The sequence below is a fragment of the Lolium rigidum genome, chromosome 2 (assembly GCF_022539505.1).
Source record: "Lolium rigidum isolate FL_2022 chromosome 2, APGP_CSIRO_Lrig_0.1, whole genome shotgun sequence".
NCBI classification, from domain to species: Eukaryota; Viridiplantae; Streptophyta; class Magnoliopsida; order Poales; family Poaceae; genus Lolium; species Lolium rigidum.
This window is the reverse complement of record NC_061509.1, coordinates 85348310-85359698: the sequence shown is the minus strand read 5'-3', so window position 1 is coordinate 85359698 and position 11389 is coordinate 85348310. Positions and strand designations below refer to the sequence as shown.

General features: G+C 42.2%; 2 protein-coding genes across 2 annotated transcripts; both read left to right on the top strand.

The window, feature by feature from the left end:
• The first annotated feature begins 248 nt into the window (after positions 1-248).
• LOC124692044 (MOB kinase activator-like 1A) lies at positions 249-4694 on the top strand. The gene is made up of 7 exons (XM_047225342.1): positions 249-440; positions 989-1037; positions 2030-2138; positions 2321-2414; positions 3803-3936; positions 4038-4201; positions 4315-4694. Exons 1-7 carry the CDS (start codon positions 418-420, stop codon positions 4387-4389), a joined length of 648 nt encoding a protein of 215 aa, XP_047081298.1. The 5' UTR covers positions 249-417; the 3' UTR covers positions 4390-4694.
• Positions 4695-6807: 2113 nt separating this feature from the next.
• LOC124689939 (translation initiation factor IF-2-like) lies at positions 6808-10069 on the top strand. The gene is made up of 3 exons (XM_047223389.1): positions 6808-7167; positions 9007-9265; positions 9389-10069. Exons 1-3 carry the CDS (start codon positions 6808-6810, stop codon positions 9757-9759), a joined length of 990 nt encoding a protein of 329 aa, XP_047079345.1. The 3' UTR covers positions 9760-10069.
• Positions 10070-11389: the final 1320 nt, after the last annotated feature.

Sequence of the window (11389 nt, the reverse complement as noted above, 5' to 3'; positions counted from 1 at the left end):
CGGAGTACAACGTCTGGGCGGGGGGACGGACGCACGAGACGAGACGAGACGAGAGGGCCAGATCTTGATCCGAGTCCGGAATCTCGGCTGCCGGATCATGGGTGCCAGCCAGGCCGCGCCCATCCGCCGTCCGTCCCCCGATCCGACGGCCTCGGGCGGCCCCTGCTTGCTGCCACCGCGCCGCATCATTCGCTGACGAGCCAGCCAGCGACCACAGCCAAATCATTTGTCCGCGTCGCACTTGACTCGCTCGCTCGCACGCACGCAGCCTTCTTCCTTCCTCCCTCAACCCCGCAGCGCCGGCAGCAGCCAGCAGCACAGCTCCGTCGCCATCACATCACCGGATCACCCCCGCTTCCTTCCTCGGATCGGAAGGGGACAGGCGCCGGCCGACGACAAGGAGCAAGCGGCGGCGGCATGAGTCTCTTCGGGCTCGGACGGTGAGCGCGCGCCGTCCCGAAACTTTCCCCACCCCCTCCTCCCCTTCCGTTTCCCTCCGTTCCGACCACGATCCTGCTGGCTCCGGATCTCCTCCCGCCGAAGCGCGCCTCCTCTCCGCGGAATTCCCCGTCGTGGTCACCCACTGGACTGGACTTGACTGACGCGGAGTGAACTGGAGATCCATCCGGGCTAGGATCGTGTTCCACTGCCGGCGACGAGCCCTAGGTTGCTCCGAGCCAGTCGCCGATTTTTTAGTCCGAAATCGCCGTCCATCTACTCCGATCCGCCCACTTCGTTACGGATTTCTTAGTTTCGGTTGATGCCTGGTGGTAGTGGAGTAGTAATAGCTGCTTGTTTCCCCAAAATCATGCTGCCATGCTCAATTTCGTTCTCACGGCTGGTGCCTTCTCTGTTCCCGGGAACGGAAAATGCCAGCGCGGGAGCACCGGATCATGTTCACACGCCACCGGGCTTACTTGTCTCTTTCCCGGCTTGTTTTTGCCTCTTGAAGCAATCACCCTCACACGCCTTCTCCCTTTTTCGCCAGGAACCAGAAGACGTTCCGTCCCAAGAAAAGTGCTCCGTCAGGCAGCAAGGTGAGGATTCCGGCCTCCAGAATTCCTTATTCCACTCTAGAAGTAGCAAGCAGTGTTGATTTATTGTCATCATCGGTGTTGCTTAAATAGTTGTCATAAACTATCTAGGCGGCATGCGCATGTTGCTTGCCATTGGCGGCGGAGCCAGACAACTTATTTGCTTATTACATTAACTTGGGCATTATGGAAATTATGGAATGTATGTTAGTTGTACACATATACTGTTGATGATAAATCAAGGAATTGTGCTCGTCTTGAAAGCAGACAAACTGCGAGGCATCTGTTTGACTTTATCATTCAGTCTCCAGTTCCAACTTTTGCAAAGTCAAAAACCATGTTACCCAGTGATATTATTGTTGGCTTTCCTCGAGATCGACGTGAGCTTGGCATTTTTCTTATGTTCATGTAAGCAAAAAAGGTTTTAATTGCGCTGTCAATGTTCCCACTACACTTCTAGGGTCCCATCTATTCCAAAGCCGCCAAGCATTTTGTCGTATCCAGTTCCTCAGATTGCGTTCATTACATCATATACCCCCTGCAATAATTTACTGTAATAGAGATACTTTGATTTCATGCATCATAACTCATCGTGCATCATCTACTATACTATGGGAAATGGGATCTCTTACAACGACATTCCATGACTCAGGGTTAGTTTGGTCTACAGTCTACACATGCTTGTGCTGGATTCATTGCTAATTCTTAAGCAATGCTTATTAGTTGTTGCTTAGCAGATTCAGTCTTCACTGCCTGCCCTGGGTTCCTGAATCACCTATATGGGTGCAGATTTCAGCGTGAAATATAATTCATTAGCTAGATTTGTTAAATGGAATGAACGGATAGCGCTGGGGTGTCCTCAGTATTTCAAATCTGCCAGAGTTTGCTTCTTATATACGCTACTCAAAAATTGGGAACAAACCCTTAGACTACACAGTGAGTAGTGCCGTACATAACTTGATATTATTTATTGTCTTCCTTTTTTTTATCTACAGGGGGCACAGCTCCGAAAGCATATAGATGCAACCCTTGGCAGTGGAAACCTCAGGGAAGCTGTTAGGCTGCCTCCTGGAGAGGATATCAATGAATGGCTTGCTGTTAATAGTAATGTTCTCCGCTTTCCTTTTTCGCTGCGACCTGTACTTAACATATTTCATTTTATTTTAGTTTTTTGGTATTTTTTGGATCTAAAATATTCTGTGGTTGGTACCTGAATAACATAGCTGTGTAGAGTTTTACGGCAATCATCATTTCATTAGAGCTAACATATGTGTTTTGATTTTCAGCTGTGGATTTCTTTAATCAAGTTAACCTGCTGTATGGCACACTCACAGAGTTCTGCACATCCGAGAGCTGCCCAACAATGACTGCAGGCCCAAAGTATGCCCGTCCATCAATCTCATTCATTGAACTTCTCAAAAAGAACAAATCAAGAACCTTTATCTCTTTCCGAAATTGTGATTTACTTTTGATAAATTATTTTACAAAGCTGTTCTTTATAGCAGCTTGTCATTATCTACTTGAAACCTTATAAATGCACATGTTATTGTTTTGAAGGCTTTGTACCTAGTGAAAATGCTCCAATTGTTTGCCTGTTTACATTTCTTTGTCCGTGTTTATGGTCAAAAGCTTAAGAAGTGACACATGCTGTCTTCAGTTATTTCCCTAACCTTATAATAATGATATTCTCTAAAAGTAGGGGTTCCAAAGTGGACATCCCGCAAACCTGCATGTAGGTATATCATAAGTCAAACATGTCTAAATCTTAAATATAAATTGCGCAAGGTTAACTTTTGGACACCTATATGCGGGTTTATGTGGGCTCCTGCTTGCAGCCCTATTAAAAGAGGGAGTTCGAACTGATGTTATGTCTCCCTTTGCGTTCTTCTTTGGATATAAATAAAAAAATGAACAGTGACTGGATTTAAAATGCGCATCTCCCGCTCAAAGCACAAACGAACAACGAAGCAGCCAGCTGGCACATTGTGTTTACATGGGAGAAGCGGCCTTCCTGATAAAGTCAAACAATGCCTGCCAGCCTACTGCCAAAAAAGGAAAAAACAAAACAATTCCTGCCAACTTAGTGCCCACCGCTGTTCCCCAACATGATATGAACACGTCTTTACTGCTCGTAGATTGCCGGTACGGTATTAATTTTTATAGTGGTTCATTGATCTTCTAAGTTCTTTAAATGCGAGAAATTTAATTCACGTAAGGTTTTGCTTATTAACATAATTGTCGGTCCGTACCAACACATGGGTTTTTAGCTAGTAGTACTATTTACAGCAGTAGACCTAAGCGGTTTTATCTTTCTCTGCTTGAAGCTAATATAAAAAAGTAGAGTGTCGTGTTTGAAAGTTGAAATGAAAAAAGGGGTTTCTGTTATTTAAGTTTACCTCAATGATTTTTCTAAATATCAATTGTCAGGGTGTTAAGTCTTAGGCTATGGTTTAAGAAGATTACTGCACCAGGCAAACCTATTGCTTGTGATTCCATGTTATTATGCACCCAGCATTCTCCAGTTTCTTACTACTTTCACTTATCCTGATATAATTAGGTTTGAACGTCGACTAAATAGACATTTGTTGTTACCCCCGTTTCTGAAAGAAGCAAATTTCCAAAATGTACTAAGCATTTCATAAGCACTATGAGCACTCCATATATTAATATTAGACCTTCTCATCCCTATAATCCCCCGGTTAAGTTCTCTTCATAACTAGTTGCATATTAGGTGGTATCATGATAAAAGATTTGCTACTTTTGTGTAGGTATGAGTACCGATGGGCTGATGGTATATTGATAAAGAAGCCCATAGAAGTGTCAGCGCCAAAATATGTGGAGTACCTAATGGACTGGATTGAAGGCCAGCTTGACAATGAATCCTTATTTCCTCAGAAGCTGGGTATGTTGCTCGCATTATGGACTATTCCTAATTTTTCAGGAACACTTCTTATTATTGGGACAGTCAAGTTTAGCTGATCTGGGTTAATTTCCTTCATCCAGGCACACCATTTCCACCCAACTTCAAGGATGTTGTGAACACAATTTTCAAGCGCTTGTTTCGTGTCTATGCCCACATATACCATTCACATTTTCAGAAGATTGTCAGCCTCAAGGAGGAGGCTCATCTTAACACCTGCTTCAAGCACTTCATTCTGTTTACAAACGTATTTCTCTTGCTTTGCAAGCTCAACATTAACAGATTGTGTCTTTGAGCATGACGGATCTAGTCTTGGATGGGAGGAATGGCAAAATTAACATTTGTTGACTTATGATGCAGGAATTTGGGCTGATTGACAAGAAGGAGCTGGCTCCTCTCCAGGAGCTCATAGAATCCATCATCGTTCCTTACTGAGAAATAAATACTGAGGCGGAACTGAACATGGTTACCAAGACCTCTGCAGTAGTGATTGAGGAATTGGGCCATCTGCGCCAATAATTTACTGGCATGAGAGCTTACTGTTCCATTTGTTTGACATAAAAAAAGGTGGTGTACATTGCTAATGTTGTATTTGTATGTACCTGATCTCCCTTATTCAACTATATTGGCCGTGCAAGCGCAATTGTACTGTTATAACATGCACGATGGGGTTGGGTTGCGACATATTACTGGAAAAGAACAGTTTTAAGATGGCTAGTGCAGTTGTTGATGGATGCAAAGCGGTGTTTGCTGGGGCCTTGCTGCCTCCACGTTGGGTTATTTTGTTCTGCGATAGCTTTGGAGCTTGGGTTGAGCCTTGAGGGCCTTGCAGGTTTTTTTTTCCTTTTTCTTAACTGTTATGGACGTTCCAGTGCATCGTCTAAGTTTTCTGTAGTGTTGCTGATCACTGAATTTGGTTATATCGCATGAGGTATGATCCATGAGCGGTTAATGATATACAGTAGATTGAACTGTAACTGCAAAGAACTGCTAATTAGGGCAATTATGTGGTGTTTGCCAGCGGTTAGTCTCTGATGCAAGTGTTTTCCCTATTTGTAGATGTACTCTCTTTTCTATGTATATAATCAGTGCAAATCCAACTTACAAGAACGAAGGGTTAAAAGATGTCATCACGTAGATAGCTCTTTGTAGTTTCAGTTGGTGTTATCTGCTTCGAAAAGTGTCTTTGGCTCATGAGTTCCACTGCTACCTTCATCACATATTTTTAAAATCATAGTTACAAGTTTCAAAAAAAATGGACATAGTCAATGATGTATCCTATAAGTATGTAAAAATTGCAATGGGAACTTCTTTATATTGTTAGCTACATAAAAATAACAAAATCTGATAAAATTTAGAGACTTGGAAATATGTATACCTTTGTTAATTTTGTGTCAGTTAGAATACTAAGTACTCCCTCTGTTCTTGAATACAAAGCCACTATTAAAAATACATTTTTCATCTATACAAGACCACTAACACTAATCGATAAAAAATAATTAGCTTTTTACCTCGTAGAATGGTGTTCATTAATGCGAACATTGCGCGTAGCCATAGAGAAAGAGCCACCACATTTAATATATTTAATTAGCCTGGAACATGATAACATTTACACATAAATAATCGTGCTACTTGACTTTGTTTTCTTGGTACCTGAAATATGAGTTTGTGGCCTTGTATACAAGACCGGTATTTAAATTGATTTTTTGCACGTCCGTGGTTTGCACCATCTGCTACATCTAGGTTTTCTTTTCAATTTGTTCGAAACTTGTAAATACAATTTGTATTCTTTAAAAATAGCAGGATCACTCGAGCCAGGTAAATTTCTACTCGAAAAACACAAGCTAGATGGGCAAGGCGTTATTATTATTATTTTTCATTTTTGTGTAGCGCATGATTAAAAAATTGCATTACGATTTTGCTGCCGCCGCCAACACTTAGAAGAAAAAGGGATGGTGTTAGAAAAGAAGCTACATCTACTCTTTAATATGGAGAATAGCCAAATCGTATTGGTCAAATGTTTCTTCATCTACTAGCAGGAGTAAGCCGGTACAGATAGATTTGGAGGATCCAGATCTAAATAATTCAAATTTCGTTCCTTTATAAAAAGAAAAAGATTCATTAACGTACTTTCTCGACTCCCCCATAAATATTGTGCAGATCTTAACAAAAAAAAAATAGACAGGATAAATGGTCTCAAATTAATAGCAAGATCTTATTAGATATTTTCAAAGGGATCTAAAATAAATACTACACAATAGCATATTGATATGCTGCAATAAGTAATCAAATGATGCGATTCCTGGAAAGGTACCGACTGGAGGAAAAACATACTACCCATAACCAATCCATAATGAAATAAGATATGGTTATATATCTTGGTATCTAGACAAAGTTGAGAAACTTTTTTAGAATCTAAGGGAGTATTATATCTCTAATAACTTTTACTTTTTTCAAAAATTCAGAACACGCAAACCATCATTGATAAAGTACAGAATTGTTTTTATTTTTAAAACTTATAAATATGATTTTGATTTTTTTTTAATACAGAGATCGCTGGAGCAAGATTGGAAGATAGTGGCTGGTTAAACAATGACCAACCTCAGACCAGACCCAACCTGCCACCTACCCTCCCTCCTCCACTGAAACTGACACTCCACCGTGAGCCGCGGGATCCACCCAGGCTTCCACCTGTCGTGTCCCTCACTCTCTCCTCTCCTCCGTCGCCGCCTCCTTCACAACCATCCTTCCTTCCTTCCCTGCCCTAGCTAACCCCGGCCTCCGTCTCCGCAGTCCGCATTCCCCTTCCGGCCAGAGCACCACCGACCCCTCGCTGGACACGCGGCACCGGCCATGGCGGGACGCGGCGGCCGGAGGGACGCGGAAGCCGCAGTGAGGATCGGCACCGGCAACGTGTTCGCCGCGCTCGAGGCGCTCAAGAGGAAGAAGAAGAAGCCGCCGCCCTCCTCATCCTCCTCGGCCGAGGCGGCGCCGTCCGCCCCGGGGCGCAAGGGGAAGGGATCAACCAAGAACTCCGCCGCGCCGCCCCCGCCGCCGCCGGAGGTCTTCTGGGCGCCCGCGCCGCTCAAGTCCAAGTCTTGGGCCGACGTGGAGGACGATGACGACGACGACTACTTCGCCACCACCGCCCCGCCGCCTCCCGTCTGGGGAACCGCCGCCGCCGCCGCGGAGGGCAAGCCCGTCGCCGAGGAGGTCAGTATCTGCTTTTCTTTCGCGTCTACTTGTTCTTTGCATAAGTTGAAAGGGATCTAGGCTGGAGAAAGTTGATAGAAATGAATGAATATTCAAGAATCCTCTATAGATTCAGTTCCGTGGAAGGTTGCAGTTAGTGAGACTGCGTTGATCCTTGTTCTAGACAGTGGAGTCATGTTATTTAGGGTGTGGGGAAGAGTAGTATAGTACTGCTTGGTGGTGGTCCTTTGCTGGTGGAGGGAGATGCGCCAAGTTGTGGTGTTTATTCAATGACCAAAAGGGTACAGCTTGGAATCTTGAGAATTGGACATCAGCCAGGTGCCTTCAGTTATGGCTTTTCTATATTTATATGGTAGTACTCCGTATGATAATGGGGCAGACAGCTTCATGAATGGAGGTGCTCTCTTTCGTGTGCGTATCTTCTTGGGTAAATTCACCTCGCGGTCCTAACTGTGGTGAAGATCCATGGTGGCAGACAGCTAGGACACCACCAAGCTGTTTGTTGTACATTTGTTCCACTATGTCATTCCAGGAAGTTTGGTGGTGTGTGGCATGGAGACCATACTGTTGTTTTACGATGATTATTGTGCACCTATGTTTCTAGTTTACGTTCAGTTTTTTTTTCTCGTCGTTACGTACTAATGACACCACCAATCCTTCTGGCACCATGTTTAGCGGTTTTTACGCTCAAATGTGTGTTGGTTACTCATATTCTTCAGCTTTCCATTTTTGCATATCTTTTTATGTACACAAGTGTTCTCACTTTACGAAGTTGTCCTCGATATTGTTCCGTTCATATAATCTCATTAGGAATCACTTTAAAGTTTATATACACTTTCTGCTGCATTTTGGGTGTGTATTAAGTAGCCTAACCCATGGTTAATCTAAGAAAATTTAGCTCATCCCGTAGTCTCACTGCAGATTTAAGGTGGTCTAGGTAAGATTTGTTGTTATGAATACAGTTTTAGTTTCTGTATTGCAAATAAATAATATGTTTACATATCTACAAGTGGAAAAAATGAGATAAGATATCAGCATTTTTTAACTCGCATGGCCAAGCTAGATTTGTGATATAATGAGAGAGTGATAAGAGAATGGAAACAGAAGCTATAGAACAGAAAAACGGTTTATGTATGCTCTTTATGTTCTTATTTGTTTGTTTTGGGTGATGCAATGAGAGAAAATTGTTTCAGTGACTGATAAGGCATACAATGATGTCTCCGAGTGTTACTCGGACACGGACATGGATAATCCGATTCGGATTCGGGTCTCTGATTCAGCATGATTTTTTTGGGCATGGACAATAAATTTGAAATACACACAGGTGTCAAAATCTGATACAGATTGAGAGTGCTGGATTCTGCCAATAACAAAGATGTCGGTATCCGCGTAAAACTGCTTCTGTCTTCTTTCTCTACGTATATGGCTTATGGCATAGCTGTGTCTATGTTTAGCTCTTTGTGTTCTGTCTTGTTTCTTTTGCGCGATTTCAGTAAGAGAAAATCTGTTTCAGTGACTGATAAGGAATACAATGATGTCTCCTAGTGTTACTCGGACACGGATACGGGTGTTGGAATCCGATTCGGATTCGGGTCTCAGATTGAATTTTTTTTTTGGACATGGCCAATAACATTTGGAATTAACATGGGTATCAAAATCCGACACAGATTCAGAGTGTCGGATTCTGCCAAAAAGGAAGACTGAATCTATCTACTTTCTCTATGTATAGGGCATATCCGTGTCTACTCTTCCTTATGATTTTTCTGTTGATACATGCAGTAAAATTTTCCCCTTGCATCTACTCTGGTTTTATTAATTAACTCTGCATTTACACTACAGGAAACTGAGAGCGAAGATGATGGCCTTGATGTTGACATGGGTGATGATGAACCAGAGGAACCTGAGCATGGACATGAAGTGGATCTACCATCTGAACCTGAGGTTAAAAAATCTGCTCCGGTGCCTGTCCAGTCCAAAGACACAGAGAAGCAACTTTCAAAGAAGGAATTAAAGAAGAAAGAACTTGCAGAGCTAGATGCTGTTCTGGCCGAGTTGGGGATTTCTGATAATGCTACAAAGGCTGATGTCACTAGTAAATGTATGTACTTCAATCATGATGTTACTTGTAAAAAATTGATCAAGCATTCTCTATCTTCTGGTTAAATGCTTTATGATTTATTCTTTACTAAACTAACAAGTATTTGATATTGGTATTTTGCAGCTGAAAGAAAGACTGCTGAACAGAATGGAGATGAGAATAAGAATCCTCCTGTAGCTTCAGAAACCAAGACTTCAAAAAAGAAGAAATCAAGGAAGGAGAAACCATCGAAGGATTCCAAAGAGCAGCCCAGTGAAGTGGATTCCAGCAAGGACCATGGAGTGGCAGCTGATGCAAAGTCTGAAGAGGAAGCTACTGCTGTGGATTTGAAGGAGAAGATGAAGAAGATAGCCGCGTCGAAAAAGAAGAAATTGAGTAAAGAGGTGGATGCCGCTGCCAGGCATGCTGCCATGGAGATCGCTGCTAGGAATGCCAAGCTCGCCGCTGCAAAGAAGAAAGAGAAGAACCACTACAACCAGCAACCTCTTCGGTAGACCGCTTTCATCGTGAGCTTCAGAATAAGCAGCACTCTTCTTGGATCTAATTGCATCACGTGATGCTTCATGACTTCCCAGTGCTGTTTTATCTGCTTGCTTTAGATTATCTAAGATGAATATATGGAGTTATGGACCATGCCAGATTGCCAGGTGACATTTTTTTGGAGCTCCCATTTTCACTTTTGTGAATTTCCACCTTGAATATGGAATTTATCATCACCAGAGAGTTGTCGTACAGTTATATTATCACCATGCAAAGTTGATACTCAGTAAGTTAAGATTGTGCTGTCAGAGTCATTGACTTGATTCTAGATTTGTACATTTGTCCTTTGCATGTGCGTTTTTCTGTTTCAAGATTTCAGACGTGTTAATCATATCTAGTCTACGTTACGTATGAGCTTATCGTTTGTTGATGCTATTCGGAATCATAGAATAAGCATCTTGGAGAACATGAGGAAGGAAAATATTTTTCAGGGAAAATTTTGACATGCCGTAACCCAATATTAGAATCAGGATGAACTTTCTGTTGTTGACTGATTACCATCAGTTTGGAGAAATCGACACCAGGAGGATTATTGCCATTCTCTTGCAAGCTAAAGCCTGAGAAATGAAATGAGATATGCTAATGGAAGAATGAATCACATGTCGAATCAGATTAATAACCAAAATATTTTCGGTAACATGTGTTTGTCATTTTACTTACTGCACTAGTTTGATTACAACCCAAAGTTGCCAAATCTATATCTACAAAGGCAGATGTTTTTTTTCTTTTTTGCGAAATAAGGCAGACGTAACATTATTAGCATAGTTTTTTTTATCGGATGCCCCCAAAGGGACAACATTATTAGTAGTTTGGTTACAACCCAAAGTTGCCAAATCTATATCTACAAAGGCAGACGTAACATTATTAGTAGAGTTTTTGGTTGCTGCCACAGGCCCACAACACTAAACTGCCTTAGCTTCTTCGCCCGCTCTTGGCCAATTTGTCATCGGCCCAATCTTATCTGTTTTTTACAAAGTTCAGTATGCAAGTGTTTATGACAACTTGGTCTAGCTTTTCTATATTTATGCATGGTATGACAATGGAGCAGACAGCTTCATGAATGGAGGCGCTCCCTTTCGTATGCTTATCTTCTTGGGTAAATTCACCTCACGGAGTCACGGTCCTAACTGTGGTGAAGTTCCATGGTGGGTAGACCCTAACTCATTTGTTCCACGATGTCGTTCTAGGAAGTTTGGTGATCTGTGCGATTCAGATAAGGAATATAACAATGTTGTGTAGCATGGAGACCATTGTGGTGATCCGGCATACCACTGCATGGTGTAGTATGCAAGTCTGATATAACACCAATGAAACACCGTTCCACTAGTATTATATCGCTCAGAGTGGTACAACAGAAACATATGCGGTTTCAAGGTATGTCTATAGAATTATAACATTCACTTTATTACATAAGATCAGCACAGCCTCCTACTTTACAATGAGGTAAAAGCTCGAACGACTGTAGTCTAGTCTTATCACGAACTCTATTTGTAGAGTATTTACTGCTACTGGCTAGAATAGACTCTAGCTAAATAGGAGCTAGGTTTAGGAAGCTAGTTCCCTTCTATGGCTAAACTAGGTTTT

Coding starts and splice junctions, on each gene's coding strand:
- LOC124692044 (XM_047225342.1), top strand. CDS start 418: ATGAGTCTCTTCGGGCTCGGACG. Junction 2,415..3,802: donor ACAATGACTGCAGGCCCAAA/GTATGCCCGTCC, acceptor ACTTTTGTGTAG/GTATGAGTACCGATGGGCTG. Junction 3,937..4,037: donor CTTATTTCCTCAGAAGCTGG/GTATGTTGCTCG, acceptor TCCTTCATCCAG/GCACACCATTTCCACCCAAC.
- LOC124689939 (XM_047223389.1), top strand. CDS start 6,808: ATGGCGGGACGCGGCGGCCGGAGGGACGCGGAAGCCGCAGTGAGGATC. Junction 7,168..9,006: donor GCAAGCCCGTCGCCGAGGAG/GTCAGTATCTGC, acceptor TTTACACTACAG/GAAACTGAGAGCGAAGATGA. Junction 9,266..9,388: donor GGCTGATGTCACTAGTAAAT/GTATGTACTTCA, acceptor GGTATTTTGCAG/CTGAAAGAAAGACTGCTGAA.